This window comes from Schizosaccharomyces octosporus (assembly GCF_000150505.1).
Source record: "Schizosaccharomyces octosporus yFS286 unplaced genomic scaffold supercont6.3, whole genome shotgun sequence".
In the NCBI taxonomy this organism is placed as follows: domain Eukaryota; kingdom Fungi; phylum Ascomycota; class Schizosaccharomycetes; order Schizosaccharomycetales; family Schizosaccharomycetaceae; genus Schizosaccharomyces; species Schizosaccharomyces octosporus.
Window position 1 is genome coordinate 2,388,974 of NW_013185621.1, and position 21,655 is coordinate 2,410,628.

General features: G+C 37.2%; 11 protein-coding genes and 1 non-coding gene across 12 annotated transcripts; 4 read left to right on the forward strand and 8 right to left on the reverse strand.

Annotated features, from left to right (window-relative positions):
- Positions 1-427: 427 nt before the first annotated feature.
- On the forward strand, positions 428-628 carry SOCG_01618 (uncharacterized protein; the record flags this gene model as incomplete). Its single annotated transcript, XM_013164571.1, has 1 exon — positions 428-628. The coding sequence occupies one exon, from the start codon at positions 428-430 to the stop codon at positions 626-628; it is 201 nt and encodes a 66-aa protein (XP_013020025.1).
- Positions 629-949: 321 nt separating this feature from the next.
- Positions 950-2,407, reverse strand: SOCG_01619 (exosomal 3'-to-5' phosphorolytic exoribonuclease Ski6). Its single transcript, XM_013164572.1, has 3 exons — positions 2,306-2,407; positions 2,210-2,246; positions 950-2,056 (listed from the first exon to the last, which is right to left on the reverse strand). The coding sequence occupies exons 1-3, from the start codon at positions 2,306-2,308 to the stop codon at positions 1,371-1,373; spliced, it is 726 nt and encodes a 241-aa protein (XP_013020026.1). The 5' UTR covers positions 2,309-2,407; the 3' UTR covers positions 950-1,370.
- A 55-nt stretch (positions 2,408-2,462) lies between these two features.
- SOCG_01620 (uncharacterized protein) lies at positions 2,463-4,278 on the forward strand. The gene is made up of 3 exons (XM_013164573.1): positions 2,463-2,925; positions 2,987-3,075; positions 3,157-4,278. The coding sequence occupies exons 1-3, from the start codon at positions 2,747-2,749 to the stop codon at positions 3,264-3,266; spliced, it is 378 nt and encodes a 125-aa protein (XP_013020027.1). The 5' UTR covers positions 2,463-2,746; the 3' UTR covers positions 3,267-4,278.
- Positions 4,279-4,527: 249 nt separating this feature from the next.
- Positions 4,528-4,599, reverse strand: SOCG_16423. Its single transcript has one exon. It is a non-coding gene; the product is annotated as a tRNA-Ala (tRNA).
- A 39-nt stretch (positions 4,600-4,638) lies between these two features.
- On the forward strand, positions 4,639-9,416 carry SOCG_01621 (CLASP family microtubule-associated protein; the record flags this gene model as incomplete). The annotated part of the gene is made up of 3 exons (XM_013164574.1): positions 4,639-4,813; positions 4,873-4,940; positions 5,070-9,416. The coding sequence occupies exons 1-3, from the start codon at positions 4,765-4,767 to the stop codon at positions 9,414-9,416; spliced, it is 4,464 nt and encodes a 1,487-aa protein (XP_013020028.1). The 5' UTR covers positions 4,639-4,764.
- An 8-nt stretch (positions 9,417-9,424) lies between these two features.
- Positions 9,425-10,857, reverse strand: SOCG_01622 (tryptophan-tRNA ligase Msw1; the record flags this gene model as incomplete). Its single annotated transcript, XM_013164575.1, has 5 exons — positions 9,425-9,876; positions 9,917-10,038; positions 10,093-10,220; positions 10,280-10,360; positions 10,558-10,857. The coding sequence occupies 5 exons, from the start codon at positions 10,855-10,857 to the stop codon at positions 9,425-9,427; spliced, it is 1,083 nt and encodes a 360-aa protein (XP_013020029.1).
- A 470-nt stretch (positions 10,858-11,327) lies between these two features.
- Positions 11,328-14,720, forward strand: SOCG_01623 (transcriptional repressor Sak1). Its single transcript, XM_013164576.1, has one exon. The coding sequence runs from the start codon at positions 12,128-12,130 to the stop codon at positions 14,372-14,374; it is 2,247 nt and encodes a 748-aa protein (XP_013020030.1). The 5' UTR covers positions 11,328-12,127; the 3' UTR covers positions 14,375-14,720.
- Positions 14,721-14,946: 226 nt separating this feature from the next.
- SOCG_01624 (rRNA processing protein Fcf2) lies at positions 14,947-15,776 on the reverse strand (the record flags this gene model as incomplete). The annotated part of the gene is made up of 2 exons (XM_013164577.1): positions 14,947-15,511; positions 15,589-15,776. The coding sequence occupies 2 exons, from the start codon at positions 15,774-15,776 to the stop codon at positions 14,947-14,949; spliced, it is 753 nt and encodes a 250-aa protein (XP_013020031.1).
- A 144-nt stretch (positions 15,777-15,920) lies between these two features.
- SOCG_01625 (TRAPP complex subunit Bet5) lies at positions 15,921-16,606 on the reverse strand (the record flags this gene model as incomplete). The annotated part of the gene is made up of 3 exons (XM_013164578.1): positions 16,531-16,606; positions 16,407-16,494; positions 15,921-16,360 (listed from the first exon to the last, which is right to left on the reverse strand). Exons 2-3 carry the CDS (start codon positions 16,441-16,443, stop codon positions 15,921-15,923), a joined length of 477 nt encoding a protein of 158 aa, XP_013020032.1. The 5' UTR covers positions 16,444-16,494; positions 16,531-16,606.
- A 143-nt stretch (positions 16,607-16,749) lies between these two features.
- Positions 16,750-18,073, reverse strand: SOCG_01626 (uncharacterized protein). The gene is made up of 2 exons (XM_013164579.1): positions 17,748-18,073; positions 16,750-17,698 (listed from the first exon to the last, which is right to left on the reverse strand). The coding sequence occupies exons 1-2, from the start codon at positions 17,867-17,869 to the stop codon at positions 17,482-17,484; spliced, it is 339 nt and encodes a 112-aa protein (XP_013020033.1). The 5' UTR covers positions 17,870-18,073; the 3' UTR covers positions 16,750-17,481.
- SOCG_01627 (lysine methyltransferase) lies at positions 18,022-20,256 on the reverse strand. The gene is made up of 4 exons (XM_013164580.1): positions 20,074-20,256; positions 19,373-20,017; positions 19,054-19,325; positions 18,022-19,006 (listed from the first exon to the last, which is right to left on the reverse strand). The coding sequence occupies exons 1-4, from the start codon at positions 20,230-20,232 to the stop codon at positions 18,685-18,687; spliced, it is 1,398 nt and encodes a 465-aa protein (XP_013020034.1). The 5' UTR covers positions 20,233-20,256; the 3' UTR covers positions 18,022-18,684.
- A 251-nt stretch (positions 20,257-20,507) lies between these two features.
- Positions 20,508-21,515, reverse strand: SOCG_01628 (TatD DNase family Scn1; the record flags this gene model as incomplete). Its single annotated transcript, XM_013164581.1, has 1 exon — positions 20,508-21,515. One exon carries the CDS (start codon positions 21,513-21,515, stop codon positions 20,508-20,510), a length of 1,008 nt encoding a protein of 335 aa, XP_013020035.1.
- Between the last annotated feature and the right edge of the window lie 140 nt (positions 21,516-21,655).

Below are 21,655 nucleotides of genomic sequence, written 5' to 3' on the forward strand. Positions count from 1 at the left end.
AGATGAAATTTATTGTATCGTCAAATATCGAGTTTCAAGTGGAGATACAGACCAGTCGGATTAGTTATTACGAGTCATGAATGCTCTAGGTCTTGTATATAAGGCTGTTGTATTGCCTTCGAGATTTTTCCGTTCATTCGCTTCTTGCGTGTATTTAGACAAGCGGTAGTAAACGGAAGTCTATTTATAAGAAGCTAACCGCTTCTCTCTGTTCTTCAGCTGAAACCTGGTGATCCTCGTTTACCAGTTTTGCAATCTCTTGCATTCAATTAGAAAGTGTAAACAAATCCTTGTGCTCTCTTCTTGTGGGTGTTTTAATTGCTTTTTTTTTTCGTATCATTTTTCTTTTATTAATACTAGTTTTTTGTTTTCTTGTTTCTTTTTTTTATTTACTTTACTTTACTTTACCTTTTTCTGGTTTCATATCATGGCTATTCAATCTCTCTACAGAGTTGTCGCTGTCTTTCCCTTCCGTAGTAGCTTTACGGATGACTTGGAATTTGATCCAGGTCAAGTAATTGACGTCTTAACCCAATATGAAGACGGTTGGTTATTTGGTACTTATGTAGATGCTGATGGTGTTCCTAAACAAGGCAGTTTTCCAAGTACTTTTACTCAAGTGGAATAATTACCCATACTGGTTTGACGAGAAACAGGACCCAGACAGGCCATTTATTTTTCTAATCACGGGTTTCAAATGTCTATTTCTATTTCTACTAATTCTACTAATTCTAATTCTAATTCTAATTCTATTTTTTTTTTTTTTCAAATATCTTTTGTTTACTTTTTATCAACTCTTAACCAACTTGTTCCCAATGCCTAATCTAAGTTCTTTTATTTATCCCAATGATCGGTCCCTTTTCTATTGACACACAGACTGAAGTATTTACCTGTTTTTGAAATGCTCCAACGATCGTCTACCTTTTTATTTTCTATTAATTTAGTTTCTTATCTTTTCAATACTTTGGAAGAATTAGATTCATTCATCAATTCCTCTAATGATTTCTGTTCACTATTGTTCTTGTGCACTATGTCTTAAAAGCGAAAGCGAAGGGTACCAATGTCTACCATGATTTAGAAAACAGGAATTCATCAACAAGAGTACAATTCATTGAAGAAGATCTCACCTTTTTTATCCAAAATAATGTAACAAAATAAAATAAAAATCATATTATGTGAAAGACAGCATCACCACTTATTTTCAAGTTTCCCCATTCCTTTATTCCAATAACAAAACACGAAATCTTTGTCGTAGTAAATTTTGCGTTTAGTTTTTTTCATACAGTTTTGATCGCATCGCACACTCATACACAAATACAACCCTTTAAGCCGTTTGCGAAAGTGTAACCTATTTTCTATGTTCTGAGTATTTATACTAGCTTTGCCAAATACGGTTTAGCGTTTTGTCGAATGGCATTCTGCATCATATGGTAAATCTGTTCGGCTCCTGCAATCGCCACATTCATCACGGATTCCAGGTAATCAAGATGCATTTTCGTCTCAAGCTGCATATAGGTAACCTTGTTTTTCGTTCCCATAACCGCAACTGTCATCCAAGACAAATCAGATTCTTCCAAAGAATTCAAATCCAAAAGGATGTCAGAGTCAATAATGCCGGCCGTACTACAGCAAACATAATCCGTCATGGGAATACCAGCATCCATAAGTGCCAAAGTAGCTGCATTCATGCACGTCGCGACGACAGCACCATCATCATGTAGCACATGCAAACAAATGGATACTTGGCTTTTAGGATATAGCTCCACTTGAACCACTTGTTCAAACGTTCTTTGTAATGCCAAACATTGCAATTGGATCCTTCGATCCGACTTGAACCGCCGTTTCCGATCAATTGTACTAAATGGAGCAATATTAATATCTACATTTATAAAGGCTCGATCCGCTCTGGATTTCGATTTGATCGTTGGCTCCGAAGGTCCATTTATAATGCACATCACTCGGGTATTGCCATATTGAATAATAGAAGAGCCATTTTCAGAAGGCTCTACACCAATCCGACAAAAGAAATTCCTCATTTCGTTCCATCTTCGACCATCTAATCACCACAAGTTAGCTTCAGTTCAGCCTAGATTCTCATTGAATCAGCTTTTGCTGAATCAAACACCACCCCCAAGTTACCAGCCTGATATTTGTACAATCTTTCAAAAAAAAAAGCGTAAATGAACTACCAGAAGGCATTTCTACTTACCATTTCGAAGACCTTCTAGCGATAAAATTTCAAGAGACTAAAACATTTCACTATCAGCAATTTGCTCTTTTTTTTCCTTTACATCGAGACCCATACCATTGACGATACCTCAAGGATGCAGTTTTTCGTTGCAATCACTCAACGTTAAAATTCTATGTGGATAATTATGAAAATGGGAAAAGGTGGTTGAACTTTGGTACGTGGACACAAACATATTCGAATACAAAAATTATAAAAAGTGGTTTCCAATGAAAATGAAATGAAAAATAATTAATTAATTGAAATGATATCAATAAAACTTAATAAAATTTATAGACGTAGCAAGTGAGTTTGCTAGTTCATAAGAAGTCACTCTACTACTCTTCATTAACAAATCCCGTTGATTAGTTGGAGACGAATTTCCTAAAATATTTCTTATTAGAAAACATAAATACTTGTATTGCCCATCAATTCATGCTTTCTGCCTCAGCTTTCGACGCCTGGAGGACTATTTAAAGAGGTGACCATCATTGCTTCAAAAAAAAAAAAAAAAAAAATATGGGAATTGGTATTGATATTGTCAAAGTGTCTAGAATACGAAAGCTTCTTGAAAAATCAAAGTTTACCGAGACACGATTTCTAGAGAAATGTCTTCATCCAAAAGAGATTCAACAGTATCGTCTGTTGCAAGGCCCACAAATTAACCAGGATCAACGAGCCAAGTGGCTTGGTGTACGGTATGTTTGTTGTTGAACGTTTTCTTTGCATTCTCCGAATACTAATAGTTGATTGACTTAGTTGGTCCGTAAAGGAAGCCGCGTTTAAAGCTTTACAGCCTACACATTACATTTACATGCCATTTATGGAATATGCACACAATGAACAAGGTATGTAGGGACCTCTCGTCTTCACCAAGCGTGCTGCAATTCCTTGACTATGCAAGTTTGAAACTAACCTTCATGTTTAAGGAATGCCCGTGATTAACATTCACAAGCCCAACGTTATTATCCCGTCTCTTTCCGTTTCTATAAGTCATGATGGCGATTACATTGTAGCAAACGCCCTCTATCTTCCGTAATATCAACAAATGAGTCTCCTACAATTACTATTTCTCAAGATTTATAAAAAGTCTTTAATTCTGTTTCTTTCGATTTTCCTTTTGTACCTACAAACAAAGAGGTCCACCCTTGGGTTTCGTTACAATATCTCCTGAAAATAACGTATCTATCAAGAACTAATTGTCATAGTACAAGAAACTAGGTGCTTACGAAGCGCGCGATTTCAGAATACTTTAGCAGCGCACCTTTTACAGTTCAATGTATAGCTGGAGGTTATTCATAACATCTTCTCGGGGTCAATTAGACGCATTGTTTTAACATATTGCGACAGTCGAAGCATATCCTTTGGAGGTTACCAAACTGAGACATCGAGCGCGCTCTACGAATATAAACTCTTTTGAATTTCGTGAATCATTACTAGTCGTAGGTGTGACGATATTAAATGAGCATTACAAATGGTTCTTTTACTCTTGGAAAGCATGAAGTTTGGAAATTCGGTGACGTCTCAATGCTATTGTTGACGTACAAAGACAACTATCCTCGAATTTGTGATGGTACATTCATGCAAACAAAGCGGACACGATGAATTCCTAGTCATCGTAATCGACATTCATATGTAAAAATAGGTAGAAAAGGAAAAAAAGGAATCTTCTTGTTTCAGTCATTATCAAAGGGAAAGCATCGCAAGCCCATGGGACAGTCGTTACAACAAAACTCTAAACAATTTTATCATCAGCTAATTGTATTGACTGTAATATTCATACGAATAATCAAAATTGATTTATATTCTAATTTCTTAATGACAGCCATAAAAATTGAATGAAGCTAAGGCATATGTGAATTAGACAAAAATTTCGCTTACTACCTTCTTAATTGCTTATATCTACAGCACACTTTTGACTTTCGCTTATAATAGTAATATTCTCAAATGAAATTGGACGAACACATAGATGTCATCATTCTACTATTTGTTTATTTACACGTTTCCTATGCTGAAAAATAAAAATTAAAATAAAGAATTATTGTATCCGGATTCAAATACAAACCGAAGTTATCGGGTTTCTTAACTTTTTAAAAAATATATAGTGCTTTTCTATGTAGCCTTGTATTAGCTGTTGGTGTTGAATATTTTTCAAACTTCAGTTAGCTGTTGCCGGTGAAACCAAGCAAAATCTATCAAATAAATATCCAAGTCCAACACAAGATCATTAGAAAAATACAAAGACGCCATTTCAGCCTAAATTCGCCAATGATTTTGTTTAGTAAAAAGTCGAAAAATTTTGGACACACTGGGGATTGAACCCAGGCCAACTCGCATGCAAAGCGAGCATGCTACCACTGCATCATATGCCCGCTTTATGGTTACGAGTCTAAACAAATCCTATATAAGCTATTACAGGGGTCTTACTACAACCTTGTTGCTGCTAACGACGCTTCAACATTCTACACCACGGTAATTTGTTTTTCTTTCGTTTTCGTACTGCATTCCTTTCTGTTCCCTCCTTTTCAGCTAAATCAATGGCCGAAGGAGATGCACAAAATCTTTTCCAGTTCCTGAAAAGCGATGGTTCGTTTTACCTTGCAGTTTCTGCTATTCTTGGTTGCCTTGCTAACCTTTCTGTCTAGTGTCTACCGATGAAAAAACAAGACAATTAGACAACTTACGCTCATTTTTTAATAAAAATAACATTCCTGTATGTGATTCGGGACTAATTACCCTTGAAGAAGTCTACTTATGCGAATGAATACTTATCCTTCGTTATGTTTACAAATGACTTTTTCTTGCCCTTCCTTGAACCACTGGCTAATTTTGTGTGTTTTAGAATGATGACCTCCCTATCTATATAGAATGCTTCAAAGTTTCTTTAGCGACCGTAAATCCTTTGATCCTTCGATCTGCAGTTTCATGCTATGAAACGTTCCTTCGAAGACTCCGTGCGCAGTGCCCATCGTGGGTGAAATTTCGCGTCCCACTCTTGAAAAATCTTGTAGTTGATCATCTAGCTTCCAGGGATCTTAGAAAACGTATTCTTACTATTCTGTTAGAGCTCTGGCAATTTAATCCCATAGAAATTGAAAGAAGCCTGCACCATGTTTTATCAAATAACAAAAATGCAGAGATTCGTATGCAAGCTTTAAAATGGTTTGCACTAGCCCATCGCTCAGAGTTATCCTTTGACCTTAAAGCTCTTCGCCCTTTTCTATTTGCCAACCTGGAACACGCGGATCCTTCTCTTCGTGAAGAAACAAAAGAGTTATTAGTTCTTCTTCACAAAGATTTATCGCCTTCTACAAAGGCCCACCTTCTTCGAGAACTTGAGTCGCATCAAGGTCTTCGAAAAGATTTACTGCAGTTTCTTTCCAAAAAATTATCTCCCCAGTCTACGGATGATTCTACTTCTCTTTATCAGTCTGGATCCCTATCCTTACCTTCCACGTTGCCCATCATTTCTTCCTTTTATCCTGCTGTAGAGCTAGAAAAACTCGATCCTCTGTACGTAAATTTCCCAAAACAGCTCGAACAAGACGTTGCCGCTATGCTTTCTTCATTTGAAGGACGTGAAACTGAACAAAATTGGTCTTTACGTCAATCAAACATCTTACAAATCCGTCGATATATGCGCGGAAATGCACCGGATCAGTATTTACCCGAGCTTCTGTCTGTGTTAAAATCGCTTCTTCGTGGTATTCTTGTAAGCTTTATGTCGTTGCGTACTACGCTTAGTTATTCTGCAATACAGCTCCTCAAGGAGATGGCCTTTATCCTCAAAAACAACATGGATGGGTATCTTGATGCTCTCCTACCCAATCTTTTGAAAATGTGCTCGGTCACTAAAAGGATTGTGTCTCAAGCTGCTAATGTTACCTTTGCTTCTATCCTTTCTTTATGCGGACCGCTTTCAAGGACTTTGCAATTTGTATCTCTTGCTGCTAATGATAGTAATGCTCAGCTTCGCGTTTTTGCTAGCGGCTGGATTTCCTTATTGCTCGCCTTGTACCCTGTTGCGAAATCACATATCAAGATATCTGCTAATCAAAATTTGTTTGAGAAAATTATATGTAAAGGTATTACAGATTCCAATTCACAAGTCCGTGAATCCTACCGAAAATCTTTTTGGAAATTTGTTGAATATTTTCCAAATAGCAAGGAAGATCTTCTTAAAACATTTGAGCCTTCTTCTATAAAGCAATTAGAACTGGCGAACCCTAATCGGAGCCAGCAACACCCTTCTTCAGCTTTGTCGGGGCCTAAGAGAGCTCCGGTGCGGTCAATAACACCTGCTATACGTCCTGAGATCAAAGCTCAAAAAGATGAAACTCCCTTTACACCACCTGTCCCTCAACGAAAACTAGGATTACCCCAACGAATGGTGGCGCCAAGCCGGGAGAGAATGGATACACAGTCAAAAAGTAGTTCCACGTTGAGTACACCTTCCAGCTCGAACATAGGATTAGGCCATCCGTCGTCTTCTGCCACTCCTCAGAGTTCGAAAAAGCCAATTTCTTCAAATACGCGTGAAAGCTCTGAAGCAAGCTCCTTTGAAAAATTAAAAACCTTACAGAAGGATTACGAATCTAAAAAAGCTAACGATTCTCTTTTACCTCAATCATTTGCTTCTCATGTGCCGTTCTTAACACAAACACTATATCACGGTACTCCGCTTCTTTATTCCATTTTATATACACCAGCCTTGATTGAGCTTTTATGCATTTGTATCGATACCCAATCTTTTCTCTCCCAATTCCTCCTTTCAGTATATGATTTATCCAACGCCGGTAATGCCTTTGCTTTGACTTCATTTCCTTATCTAAAAAGTCGTCATCCTCCTCACAAGTACTTTTTTATTCTTTTTGATTTGCTTATGGAAATATCTAGTATGGCGCCTTCCCAGAAAAGCTTTTCTTTCAATACGAACCAAAAGCGAATTGTAATTCATGGCTGCTTGCTTTGGATGAAAGAGATATTGGAAGGCGAGGTACAGTACATAAAGCAGAGAAATCCAGACTCGTCTCCACCTTCTAAATTTAGTATTGAACAACTCAAGCTTTGTTCCTCTAGAATTATTCCTATGATTACCAAGACTAGGTTAACATCTAAGAACTGGTTGCCTTTAAGTGGTTTACTCTATGCATTCAATTCTTTTGATCCAGAAGGATTTGAAAAGCTACTTGGAGGAATGGATAAGGAATCTAAAACTAAGCTTCTCCATTCTTGGGCTTACCAAGATGAATTCAAGAAAAATAATGAAAATAACTCACCGAGCTTACCAAATCAAATTATGGAAGATTCTGTGAGTAGAAATAATGATATTAACGGTGATATTATAAAGAGCACGACGATTTCCCCTTCTAAGGAAACTGTCAAGGATGCTTCCGCCATCCCTATAGAAAAGGTCCTTGAGAAACCCCAAGATGTTGACATGCTTAGTAATTCTCCATTAAAAGAACGGTTTAATACTGATAACCAGTCTACGTCTTTTACTTCCGACCTGGCTTATGATGTTGCACATGATTCGTTAAGTTCTTCGCAGTCTCTAAAAGATGGTCAAGTAGAGAAGGAAAATGAGGATAAACCAATCTCCTCGTTCATGGATCAAATAAAAGAAAATGACAACAGGATTCAAGAAGATAAAAGTATGGACGAACATACTGAACATATAGATGATGGAATTCAGTATGAGCAACATCCATCCCCTGATTTAAGTAAAGCAACTGATAATATTTGGGTTTTTAATGCATCGAAAATGGCCACAAGGAAGGATGAGTTATCGAAGCAACACAATAAATCTTCGCAATCTACAGAATCAGAAAAGACTGCACCGTCGATAAATATTTTGACTGATAAGTCAAATACTATGAACTCAACTAATGTTAACATTACTGGGAAGGGAAAGACGGAAGAAAAGCCTACAAGTGTTACAATGATGGGGCACCCATACACAAAAGCAAATTATACTGAACAACTCTTGAAAGACTCGGAGATCCATATGGTTTCACAGGCCAAACATATTCCCTCGGAAGAAGAACTTTCGATAATCTCAACAAAGTTATCTTATTATTCAGATGAAAAGCAAAGGAGTGATGGTCTTGCTGAAGAAAAGATCAACAAAGAGGATGCCTGCGGATCCGCGAACCAGACCTTCGATAATCGAAATATTCGGGAGGATGACATTAGTTTGAGTTTTTCGGAACTAAAGGTCCCGAATTCTGATCCTACAGTCTCTTCCCCTATGTCGGATGTATCTCGGTCGCTCACGGAAGAAACAGTCGTCGGCTATCCACCGCAACCACTTTCACCATCAGTGATAAGTAACTCTAGAAAAGAAAGCTTAACTGAGTTGCCGAACGTTGAAAAACTGAAAGTTGGTGAATTTGCTACAAGTGCTACCATATCTATCACAAATGTAGTGCCTCAAAATAAATGGTTACAGAATCGGATGAGGAAATTAGAAAAAGGGTCTTCGAAAGTAAAGAATATGGATTCTAAAAAAATATCGCAATATTGCACTACTGCGGTTGAGGCCTTAAAGAATGGTAACATTTCCAGCAAGCTAATAAAAATATGCCTATCTATTTGTAAGGAAACTCCTCATGTTTTATTAGAGCATACAGATTTTTTTTCTTCCCTTCTTGAATTCATTAAAGTTGAAAATCAGAATATGCATGTTTCCGACGGTTTACTACTCTTACATGAATATATCATCCAAAGCTATCAAGTAATTGAAGATAAGCGATACGAGTGCGCTTTTTTCACAATCTTAGAGAAAGGAGACCAACGAAAAGATGATGCTATAATCATGGCTGCTGTAGAGGATGTAGTTATGGTGATTGCACATGTGTGGAGAGCAGAGAAATCAGTGATATTTATTCATGATATGCTTCTTCAAAGACAGATCTCCGAAAAAAAAATGGCTCTCTGCTTACTATTCTTTGCTGAATTTCTTAAGCGATTTAACGAATTTACACATCCATTAATGGAAAGGCTTATAAAAGAGGTTGTTATTAAATATATTGAGCATCCTGACGCTGAAATCCGAAGGGCAACTTTCAATACTTGCTTGGTCGTTAATTCGATTGTTCAAAGTGAGGAGAAAACCATGTCAATTCTTGGAGACTTAACAGAAGGACAAAAAAATTTACTTGCGCATGTATGGAAAATGAACGGATAAAATATGATTTATAGCCCTAAACCAAATGTACGTTTAAAGTTCTTCATAAATGGATATGCTTGATTCATTGCTTTTTTCGCTCCATTTGCTGCAATATCTTGAAGTTCGGATGGTTTTGCTTTCCATTGCTCGTACGACTTGGCAAAAGGAGAAAGAGTATTAACCAAACTATCAGCTACGAAAGACTTGAATTCAGAATGCCTTGCGTGTTTGAAATTTTCGGCTATTGTAGTGGGCCTTGAATCTGACAAAGCAGCCGTCATGTTTATTAAATTGTTGATTGCTGGCCTGTTTGGATCTCCATAGGTAATACCTTCTATGTTGTCAGTAGCAGCGCCTGTAATCTTTTTCCTAATGTCCTGTTCTGAATCAGTTAAGAGGATATAATTTTTTGAATTTTGGTCGGATTTGGACATTTTTTTGTTAGGTTGTTTCAGTGCCATGATGGAACTTGATGAATCTGATTGTTAGAATAATTAGCATAATTTCAATTCGCTTACTTATAATAATATCTGGAATTATGAATAAATCTTTTTTAAAGGTCGAATTGATTTTTCGTGCAATATTCCGCGTAAGTTCTATATGTTGACTTTGGTCTTTTCCGACTGGAATATGAGTAGCACTGAAGAACGAAGTTAGTAACGAGGAACGATGCTTAAGAATGGTTCATGCTTACCCGTAGAGGAGAATGTCTGCTGCCTGCAGGACTGGGTACGAAAAGAGACCTAAATTGAATTTACTAGAAGAAGCAATACTTGTATTCAAAAACGTAACAGCATCCATCTCATGGAGTTGAAGCTTTGACTAAATAAATCATCCGTTAGGTTCCTCTTTTAATTACTGTCGCTATTAATAACACTTACCTTCCACTGAGTCATTCTGTTTAAATGACCCATTGGGGTATGGCAGCCCATCAGCCAATTCAATTCGGTATGATAGGGAATCTATACAATAGTTAGTAAGCGATTGGTTACATTCAAGGAAGAGTCGAGTCATGCTGATGAAACGAAGAAAGCGCATAGGAAATCAAGGGCGAACGCAAGATCAACAGCGACAATATCATCAATACTAATCAATACGAAAGAAATGTGGTTCATCTTGCAGATAGAATTTTTTTTTTTTGTAAAAATAAAACACATACATCAGATTGGAAAAACACGGTAGATCTTTGTGGATCGATTCCGATGGACAGTAGAATTGCCAGGGTATCCATACGTCTTTGATAGAAGTCTTGAGGAATCTGAGGAATGGTCAACGCATGCAAATCAGCGACAAAGAAGAAACATTGAGAGGAGGAAGAAGACGGGACGGAATTTTGTAAATTCGTCCACTGTCGAAGTGATCCCAAATAGTTGCCTACATGAGGAATTCCTGTTGGTTGGATTCCAGATACGACGCGGGCAGAACTATCCAAAACACGACTGAGATTTGAAGTTTTCATCAAAACGCCAAAATCATCAAACTCCTTGGGAATTAAAAGACAGATGAAATCAAATCCTATATGGAGTAATTATCGACTAAATAGGCACCGCGCAATACTGATAATAGACGGTTGGAGGTAAAAAAAACAGGGACTGAATGGTGGTAGTAAATCAGAATCCTGGATGTTCTTTACAGTATTCACAGTCTTAGATTGAAGATGTTAGGAAGTAGATATTATTTGAAATAAGAACTAATAAAGCAAAAGAGACGAGTTACTCCGGTTGAACTGAAAAGTCAATCGACGGGACGGAAGTCTCAAAGAACGATATCTATTTCTTTTCTATCTAAATAACAATAATATATATACACTTTTTGTTAAAAGTCGATGTTTATAATTTCGTGTTGTAAACAATGGTAACGGTTGCCATGGGATTCGCGCTGCCGATATAAACATAAGTTTACAATGGTAGACAACTCAACTTTTACCAAGACTATTTCATTTGTGAAACTAGATAGGTCCTTTTTCGTAAATGGATTCTATATCATCGAAAGTATGCTAAATAATTGAGAGCTTGTGAATGCCAATGTCGCGTTGCTTTCTCATATAAGGAAGATAAATTGCGGTTTTGACTTTAGACGCGTAAAGGCAAAATGCTTTCCTTATTTTTGAGATAAAGCATTTTTAATTAAATGATTTGAAATTGAAACAGGTAATTGAATAGGGAAGGAATCCCGTTTTCGAAACATAAACAAGTTTCAATCATTCATCACATACGCGTATAGTGCAATAGAGCGAAGGTGTATATTCTATCACAATTAAGGTAAAAGGAAGTCAGGTTTCTAGTATGGCAAACTTATACAATTGAAAGCTCGAAACTAAAACAAAAAGGCATTTATCTAATCGTGTCAAGTACGATTTTTTTGATTTTTTCAACCAGCAGACCTTAACATTCGTTCATTTGTACCTACATCATTTTTGATTTTTTAAGTACGTGAATAAGGATAAAGAACGAGCCCCGCTGTGCATGGGAAGCTGGATTTTCTCACTATACAGGCTGTGCTTTTCCTCAACCGAAGGGAAGCATTTGTTGTAGCATTTTTTATATCCTTCTTTTATTCGGATTGGAGCTTTTTGGTTGATTTCTTTGGAACGCATTCGAATTTTCAGCCGGTTGGGCTACAGTCTCTATTCAAACGAGGTACCAACTCGGCGGGTGAATTCTTGGGTAATTCCTTAACCCATTCTCATCCTTCTTTGTAATTACAACGTTCATTTGAAAATAAAAGTCATGGATTCGAATTTGACTGGCGGAACGTCTTTGCCGCAGCCTGAAATGGCCGCGGCTAATGCACCACAATTGGACTCTGTACAGCAGTTTAATCCTCGTTTTATGTTTCAACAAAGCGAAGAATTTATTAATCATCGTCCATTTCCCAATCAACCTCCTCGTAAGTCGGCTGAAGATCAAGAGTATGAAATTCGAAAGCTAGCTTCAGAGTTTGAAAACTGTTCCCTTGACTCGATCGCCGAGAAGATACGAATAGACCCTTATGGCGGAAATGCTGAAAAACTCCGCCAAATTTTCGGAGTTTGTTGGCTCAAACAATCTTGCGAAGACCAAGAAGATGCTGCTGTTCAACGAAACCAAATATATGCCCAATATGTTGATGCTTGTAACGTCTATCATGTAAAAACATTAAGTTCCGCTTCTTTTGGTAAACTTGTTCGCATGCTATTTCCTACCATAAAAACACGGCGGCTTGGCACTCGTGGTCATTCTAAATATCATTATTGTGGCTTAAAACTACGTGGACACGAGCCATTTCGAAAGCATCGTCGCATTTCCGAATCGAGCGTTTCTCCTGACTCATCATTATCTTTCACAAAATCACTCTCTTCTAACATTGATACCGATGTCGGCCAAATGGCTCCTGTATACCCTCCTCCACCTGTTGATCCTGCTACTACTACTCCTGTAACATCTAAAAGTAGTGCTCCTTCTCTTTCTGACGCATATACTTCTTCCTCGCCGCCAATATCTCTGTTGACTTCCTCCGTCAATATGCAACCACACGCCGCCAGTTCTCCTAGACTATATCCCTCTCAGCCTTCCACTATTCCCACCCAACTTCCTCATCAACCTATTCCCTCAAATCCTGCATTTTCATCTTCAGTCCATCATTTTACATCTCCGTTCAATCCCCCGAACCAAAGCATTGGTCCATCTGTGCATTCTGAAGCGAATCCCAATTATTGGTATACACAAAATTCTGTGTACAAACTAAGGTTAAAGTTTCTACCTCCTCATAAACTTCCTTGGATTCCTTCATTAGATATCTCTTCCTTTTCACTACCTCCTATCGATTATTATTTAAGTACTCCTTTTGATAATCATGAAGCAAAGGCGGCTCTGATGACGGTTTATTCCTCTCATTGCATTACTCTCATTGAATCAATTCGTTATATGCATTTAAAGCAATTCCTTTCTGAAATATCTAGTTTTCCAAATAGCCTTTCGCCTTCTCTTCTTGCATTACTCGCTTCACCGTTCTTTTCTAGATGGATCGAGAAGTCGGATATGATTATGTATCAGGAAATACTGAAGCTTTTGTTTCCTATGACATTACAAGTAGTACCAACTCCTGTCTTGGTGCTGTTACGACATTTGACAGAGAATCTTCTTAGTCATATGTCTAGTATATACAGCTCACATTCACGTTGCTTGGCACAAGTAAAAATTGAAAGCGCTGCTACATTCAGTAATCTCCTGTCCCGTCTTCTACGGGTAAATGACACCGCACACGCTGCTGCTAGATTTTTGGCCAATCCTGCCGACCGGCAACTGATTTGTAGCGATTGGGAGCGTTTTGTGAACACAAAAGTAATCGTGTCTCGGGAAGCTATGCATAATGATAAAGAGGCCGTAAACGTCCTTGACGAATGGTTTTCTCTTCTTTCGACTTGCTCTAGTCCGTCAGAGCTTCTTGATCCTTTAAAAGAGAAGTCGAATGTTAATGACATGGCTATGCATAGGATAGAATTACGCCAAATAGATGGAGTCTTGGATAGAATGGCCGATTTCTTTTTAGAATTGCCTTCGAGATTTCCTTCTTGCTCTCCTAGAACGTTTTTACTATATTTAAGCGCACTGCAAACTAGTGTACTTCGGGAGATTACTGTTGGTGGTGGTAAAGCATTTGGTGCATTATGGGTGATTCGTTGTTGGGTTGATGAATACATGACATGGGTCGCCGAAATTGGCGGCTTTTTGGACGATGATAATGATGAAGTTCCTCATGTGCAATTTCATGGAAATGATACCTTATCGTCTGAACAGTTAGCACATTCCTTGCACTCTCGTCAGCACATTCCACAGCAATTTCCCCCAAAGTTTCAAACCGAGGTGTCTCCGCTTCATCCACAGCAAGAGCAACATAATAAACCAACGGTATGGGACCCTTATGACAATGTACAGAAACAAAGAGAGGAAGATTACATGTCTGTTGTGTTCGATACGAATGGTGCTTGTAGTTGATGTACAGTAAAGAAGTTCTTCATTTTTATTATTGTTATTTCTGGATTTGTTCTAATCCCCGTTCATCTTTTTAAGATACGTGTTTATGAATATTCTTTTTGTTGTTTGTTTTGCCATATCTGGAAATACGGTCTCTGCTTCGGGAATGAATATAAGGATACACGGCAAACTTTCATTAGCTCCTTTCTTCTCTTTTTTATCTTTGGTTCTTTGATATCATCGATCATTTTCATTTCCATTTTTTGGTTATTTAATTTCATTCATTTTCATTTTGTTACGGCATTTGTAATAAAAGATATCTATTTTTTTTTTTTGGGTTGAACTACTTTGAACGCGTCTAATGTATGAAAACTAGATCATTTTGCTATCGTAGTGTTACCACATGTATAGAAAACCATCAGCATTTCATTCCATCATACAACATCGTTTTCAATTTGAAAAAAATTCGATTATTAACAAGAGCCAAATGCTAAAAAAATAATAAACCAGCTATAAAAACCCAATATATATGCATTACGCATAGCATCTACATTACCAAAAGCAATTAAAGAACCAGAAGAAAGATTTCGTCATTATTTCAAGTAAGAAGGCTTCCTTCTTTCTTTGAGTTTTTTGTATTGTCCCTTGCGACCACTCATCTTGGTTTTTTGAATCTCCAGGTATTTCTTCTTGAAGTAATTACGACGTTCGGTATTATGTACAAGTTCATCAGTAATAGTTGGTTGTCGTTCACGGTTTGCAATGCGACCGGAAAAGTAATCTTGAGGACCCTCAACAATCGTGCCTGTTTGAAAGTATTTCGGCATGTGCTTTGTATTTTCTCTTCTATAATGGCGTTTAGGATCCAAGACATTTCGCATTCTTAAAAGCTGAATGTCGCGCTTTACAGATTCAGTTAATTCAGTTGCAGGCATGTCGAACCAATCTCCACCAGCCGTGTCCTTTACGGCCTTTTTCTTGTTTGTAATCCCGGGAGCAGGGACGTGGGGATTCAATGTGGTAGGTTCTTCCACAGAAGAATCTTCATCCACGTAGGTAGATGGATTGGAAACCAATTCTTCTTTCTTTACGCTTGGGACATTCTTTTGCTTGAAATATGAAGGCAAGTTATACGCAGAGCCAAGCAAGTGAGGAATTCTAAAAGAAAAAAAAACACGTTAGTAAGATCTCCACATAAAGAAAAAAAAAGATTCAAATCATTGTTTGGTACATACTTGGGCACCCAAGCTTGTTTTGGTAGCTCGTTTGTTTGGTTTGCCTGTTTATCTTGCAAATTGGCTTTTGCAGATTGCAAAAGCCTTGATACTGCAGAAAGATCAAGGGAATGCTGAACTTGACTCATTCTATGTCTGCTACAGGTGTCAATCCTGTTTTGGTAGAGGAAGAGAAAATTCACAGACATAATTATTGTTCTTCCAGTTTAGGTAACAATCGCATATAGAGTAATCCATCACGGAATAAAGGAGTATGGTCATAAGCGTTAAAAGCAGCTAACGACATAAAAGTTAGCTTCGGAAAACAAAATAGCAAATCAAAAAATTCATCGTTAATCAAATATAACATACCTTAGTGTGCGTACAAATTTGTCTAGTGTAATGCGAAACATCTCGCAATTTATTCCACCTTTCTCTAACGGAGGAGGTACCTGGGTATAGAGAGGATGCTTAACGACAAATTCAATGTATAGAGTCGCGTAAATTTGGTGTAAAACATGGGTCAAAGGTTCGACTCTTGGACTTGTAATAAAGACCAAACGTAGATTTGTCGGCGTCTCGTAAAAATGAAGCTTGTACTGACTCGTGGTGTATGATAGAAACTCGTCTGCACCATTGGAGACTTTGCGTACCAGATTTCGTAGAGAAAAGATTACACCGAATATCAACTTCTCAACGTCGTCTTCAAAGGCAGTAGACTCCAGTTGAGACACCAATGTTTCCATAGAATTTGCGTCTGCTGGTTTCCAGCGATGCGCAAAAACACATTCATCTAAGACACGTTAGTTCCTGACTCAAAAGCAACTTTAACAGTATACTTTTTCTACTAAAGATATAAAACGCGTAAACAGCCATGATGTACCAAAGCGAGCGTCCTCTTTTTGTTTTATTTTATAATTATTATTTCTATTGTATTAACGAATGAAATTTTGGCACTCTTACAGTGGGAATTCGAGTTATAGGCAGAAGTTGGAAGCTCGGTGTAGGTGATGAAAGCTGGTATAAACATACCCACTCTATCGTCATATATATATACTCCTGTATTAGCAAAAGTAATCTTTAACAATAATAAAAGCTGTTTCAAAGGTTTTAAAATGGTTTCTTTCCCGTGTTTAAATAATTCGTAATTCTTTAAACCGATTTCTCTTAGTTCTTCTTTTCTGTCATTTGCTTTTTTGGTTTGATTCGATAACTTGGCGATTTGTTTAATATTTCCTTTCTAATGCTAGTAATGTAAGGATGGATGCTCACTGTTCTCTGCGAACATGACAATGGCATTATAATCTCCTCCTCGCTGGGTTCCTATGTCAAGATAAATATTAATTTAGGAATCAATTCTTCGAGGGTAAACATATAGGCAGCATCAAAAGGTCCCAACTACTAGTCACGGAATCGTAATGAAACTTCTCGGCATTCCTCCAGTCTTTCAGGACTGAATCATTTCACGTTCTTTCTTGTTCCTCTCCCATTCATCCTTTTTGCTTTCGTTTACCCTTGGTAAAGAAAGGTACCGCTATTAGTGTTAGTAATAATCATAGTGATAGTACAGGTTGCATAGTGAGCCATCTTTCAAGATTTAAAACGATGTCTTTGCTTAAAAGATTTCATGATTAATCTGTTTATTTTCCAATAGCTATTAGTTTTTTTTACGTGGACTGTAACACTTAATTATACCCTCCCTTTTGGTCGATGTGAGAGACATCTCTCATCGAATGGAATGCTTCTTCGCCATAGAATTTATTTTTGTTAATGATTTTCAATAAATAAATGGCTAGCTGTTGTAGTTGATAACAATGGTTCTTTTTCATTTCAGTCAGGACGGACCCACGGCAGGTACAACTTCGTTTTCCGTTCATTATTTATAATAACAACACAAAGAGATTATTTTCCTTTCTATTTAGCATGCTTTTTGCTCTTTCCCGATGTGGTTTTCAACATCATCAGTGTTGGAGCACCATAAATAAAAACCGAAACAACCCATCCTAGTGTAGTTGCAAAACTGAGTTTTTTCGCAAGACAAGCTCTTAATGCAAGGAAGGCTTCTAAGCTATGAGCGAAGATCAAAAAGTACACAGAACCATACAAAAACTTAGGTCCCAAGAGTTGGCGACTATCAACTTGTTAACCTTTTGGAGCTAAATAGATTTCAATCAACTTACAGTTCTTCAAAACGTGTTCCATGATAAAAGGGCTCGACAAACACAACGTACATTTGTAAAACAATCAACAATGGGAATAGGCGCCCAATTGTGTTTTTAGGGACGTGAATTTGGAATGACATTGTATAAATAAATCAAAAATATGAAACAAAACAACCCGTCTTACTGGGTAAAATGAAATTATACTGGACGTTTATACTTGCAGTAGTTGTTCGAAAGAGATCAGTTCATCCTTGGAACTTTCAAGTCAATGAAGTAAATCATAACAAGATAATGTCAGTGGTCCTTTTTTCTTAAATATTATATATGTATAGTTTATATCATTCTTCTTTATAAAAATACAAGATGGTATTAACCAGCTTTGCCCAAAATAATGACTATGTATGCAAGCAAACGAGCAAGCCGAAGCATCTCGTGAGACTCCTATGTATATAATATAGATTTCCTTTTGACAAAATTTGATTGAATCTGTCTTAGTTTCGTCCTTTCTTGCTCTTTCAATATCAGTTTCCTGATGTTCAACATATTTGAATTGCGTCTAAATTGTCATATACCCAACAATTTCATCTAGTTTCCTTCCATCCTTGAATATTTTTCTAAACTTTTATTTCCATTTTTGTATTTGACTCAAGTGCTGTTCCATATTTAAGAGAGTCCCATTTCTGGTGTTCTAAATAAACTTTCCCGTGGCCTTGCTCTTCTCTATATTACTTTACATTTTCATATTCATATCAATATCTCCTCATTTGTTCTCGCACTCTTCTTTGTACTCCTGAAAGTAGACGGAATAAGAGCGCAAAAGCAGACTGGACGAAAGGGTCGTCAAGCTTTGTTAGTCGTCTAGATAATATTGAGAAAAAACAAATTTTATTTTTATATTCGTTTTTCCCTTTGCTATGATTTAGATGCTTTTTGTCATGACCTTTGTATTATAAAGTCAATCCTCTTCTTCGGTTTTCCGGCGTTTGCTTGGTGTCTTTTGGGCCAAGTTATCTTTTACATTGTCGTAGAGTAATTCAAGTATATTTTTCTCTTTATTCACCAAAACAACCGCATTTTCTTCGTCTAAAGTTTTTGGTTCTTCCAGTTTAGGATACATTTGCAAACGATTTTCTATAACCTTTAGCAGCTTTCTATAGTGTTTAGGCTGTATTTCAGTCTTTTTGGGAACATGAGAAACCTTTCCCTTTTTTTCCATCATCACAAAAGACAAACAAATGCCTGTATAGTCTAAATCATCTGCAGAGAATGTAAAATCTCTTAACATTCGTTAGTATTGATAAAAAAGATAAGCATTTATACTTACCCTTCAGGGTTTGAAAGAACTTCTTTATATAATAGCATCTCGAGTCTTTCTTCGGCTTCCTCTTGTCCAATTTTTTTTATATATTCCGATAACCAGTCCTCACCTTTAATCAACACAAAATCATAAGGAGTTCCTTTTGGCTTTGTAAATCCATATTTTCGAAACAACTCGGAATTGTCGATTTCCCCATACGTATTCCATACCTGCTCTCCTGCCTTTATATCACGGCAAGCAATCATAGTCAATCGATCTTCCAAATCGTAAAGACGAATCTAAATGATTAGTATCTTTCTTGGACATTGATGGATAATTTCCTTACATTACACAATTCATCATCCCCATTGAACATGTCTGCAACTGGACACATTGACTTTTCAAATTGCTCAGGATCGTATTCTGATTCCACATCACTATCCTCTTCCTCAGACCGATCATCATCATCATCGTCATCACCATCTTCTTCTTTTTTAGATTCTCCATTTTCCTCAATTTCTTTACTCGTGGGTGATTTATTCGAGATTTCTTTCGAATTATCTTTCTCTTCCTTAGTCGCAGGCTTCTTTGTATCGAAGCTATACGCAAGCATTACAGCTGCCATACGAGCATAATCATCAAAGCTGACATTTGAAAATAAGTCTGGGTATTGCTGTTTGATCGGATCAATGGAATTTTTCCAAAGATCATTAATTTCTTTATAATCTTGGTTGGATTCAAGTACCGTACCACTCAGCAACTTTTTTTTCTTCTCTTCCTCCCAAAAAAATGGAGAGGTGATCCTATCTGTACTTGGAAACACATCCAAGTAGGGTCTCCAAAAGCTATCTGGCTTGCTATTTTCGTAGGCCATAGTTAACAAAAGAGCTGCCCAACCTGGCAAAGCTACGACTTCTGGAATCTTTGCCAATTCTGAATTCGACAAGCAAAGAACATTCTGTTTAGAGAACGTAACCAGTTCTTCATCTTCCTGAATTTGTTTAGCTTTAGCTTTTACTTTAAAGATTTCCTTGTGGAGTTCCTTACCTTTATATCTTGAGCAGCGACAAACCCGATTCCAAGAGACGGATGAACGGATTGTAAGTCTTTTAGTTCTAATTTCTCAGAAATAGTATACCCATTCTTTTCTACCGCCCATTTCAACATATCAAGCCCATAGTATAAGTTTTTCAAGTACCACTGCATTTCCAGGCGGCTGTTACATTTGGTGGACTTGTTTCATAAAAAAGACATTACAAAGTAGCATTCGTTACCCTTACAAAATCCATCTCTCTCACTATTTTAATAAACATTTCAATTTTTACTTTGAAAAGAATTGTTGTATAAGCTGATTTGCTCCAACATAACTATTGTTTAAGGATATCTCGTCTCATTTTATTCATTTTCTAGTTCAAAAAATTATTCGTAAGTGCGTTCATGAAGGGCATATTTATTCGTATCATCAAAATCAAATTCTCTTTTTACACCAGAAAGGAAGAACAGTTCTTACTTAGTATACTCATTGCGTCTTCTTGACTCCAAGACTTAGCCTTCGCAATAGCCGAAATAGATTCCTCTACAAGTTTGTCAAGAGTGCTAGCGCTGTGATGATCACTTTCTGGCAATATTCTGTCATCAGGAGCAGATCGAATTGTTTCGTCCATTTTTTTATAACGACTGTTTATGCCAGTAGAAAATGAGTAGTAAAAGTCAGTTGGAACTTTATGAGCAGAAAATAAGGAAATCTGTTGACCACTTCCAGAATAACTATGGAAGCAGATTTTTGGTGGATAGTTTTGTTTTTGACCTTCCCTTATAGATTCATATTCACCAGGTTTGTACTTCCTCAATTGAGACTTTGAGGGTATCCAATGACCCTCCCATAGTTTTGACAAGACATCGTATATGTACGTATATGTTTGCACTGAATGCACGCTGACAGTCCTTTGATATTTTGATGCCAATCTTAGCTGAAATTCAAAAACTTTGATTTGATGCTCCATACGAACGTAATGAGGTGATAATGGCCCTTGCGGCAAAGACGATCTAGCATCATATGGTCCAACAGGCAAGCGAAAAGGTTTGTCTAAACCGATTTCGCCAACCAAAGCAGTAGGATGTTTGAGAATAAGCTGGGAAAGAATTTCTGAAAGAGATGAAATGGATATAGGCTGCGGTAACTCTCGAATAAAATCATCAGGCGGTTCCGGCGAAAGGATCTTTTTGTAATGTTCGGCCTTGATGGTCAATTCATCGGACTGAGTTATTTCATCAGGGTCATATATCAAATACGAAAACCAAGGATGAATGCCAAAGCTTGGAATAACCTTTTCAGGGTACTTTTCTGCTATTTCGGAAACGTATCCTTGATCCATAGGCCGTGTGCCCATAACAATTATTTTCCCCAAGGACAATTCCGGTACGATGTGAAGATCTTCGGGAGTATCTGTCGGATGGCAATGAGCGTCAAGAATCGTGTTCAAGCCCATTTTAGGAAGGATAAGCAGTTGACTTTGTTTCTCTTGACCAAACTAAGGATTTTGTTTTTCCAAACAATCAAATGAATTGTTTAAAATTCTCAGGATAAAGTCCTTTTTCTTCTCCTTTTCAACAATTTTAAAATGCTAAA

What these genes read in the sequence shown, in the direction of transcription:
- SOCG_01626 (XM_013164579.1), bottom strand. Translation starts at nt 17,869, where the DNA reads ATGTCATTCCAAATTCACGTCCCTAAAAACACAATTGGGCGCCTATTC. An exon ending in GGAACACGTTTTGAAGAACT is followed by an intron (nt 17,699 to 17,747) that starts GTAAGTTGATTG and finishes ACAAGTTGATAG; the next exon opens with TCGCCAACTCTTGGGACCTA.
- SOCG_01619 (XM_013164572.1), bottom strand. An exon ending in GCTAGAAGGTCTTCGAAATG is followed by an intron (nt 2,057 to 2,209) that starts GTAAGTAGAAAT and finishes TGTGGTGATTAG; the next exon opens with ATGGTCGAAGATGGAACGAA.
- SOCG_01623 (XM_013164576.1), top strand. Translation starts at nt 12,128, where the DNA reads ATGGATTCGAATTTGACTGGCGGAACGTCTTTGCCGCAGCCTGAAATG.
- SOCG_01620 (XM_013164573.1), top strand. Translation starts at nt 2,747, where the DNA reads ATGGGAATTGGTATTGATATTGTCAAAGTGTCTAGAATACGAAAGCTT. An exon ending in GCCAAGTGGCTTGGTGTACG is followed by an intron (nt 2,926 to 2,986) that starts GTATGTTTGTTG and finishes TGATTGACTTAG; the next exon opens with TTGGTCCGTAAAGGAAGCCG. An exon ending in ATATGCACACAATGAACAAG is followed by an intron (nt 3,076 to 3,156) that starts GTATGTAGGGAC and finishes TTCATGTTTAAG; the next exon opens with GAATGCCCGTGATTAACATT.
- SOCG_01627 (XM_013164580.1), bottom strand. Translation starts at nt 20,232, where the DNA reads ATGCAGTGGTACTTGAAAAACTTATACTATGGGCTTGATATGTTGAAA. An exon ending in GGGATGATGAATTGTGTAAT is followed by an intron (nt 19,326 to 19,372) that starts GTAAGGAAATTA and finishes CTAATCATTTAG; the next exon opens with ATTCGTCTTTACGATTTGGA. An exon ending in GTTCTTTCAAACCCTGAAGG is followed by an intron (nt 19,007 to 19,053) that starts GTAAGTATAAAT and finishes ACGAATGTTAAG; the next exon opens with AGATTTTACATTCTCTGCAG.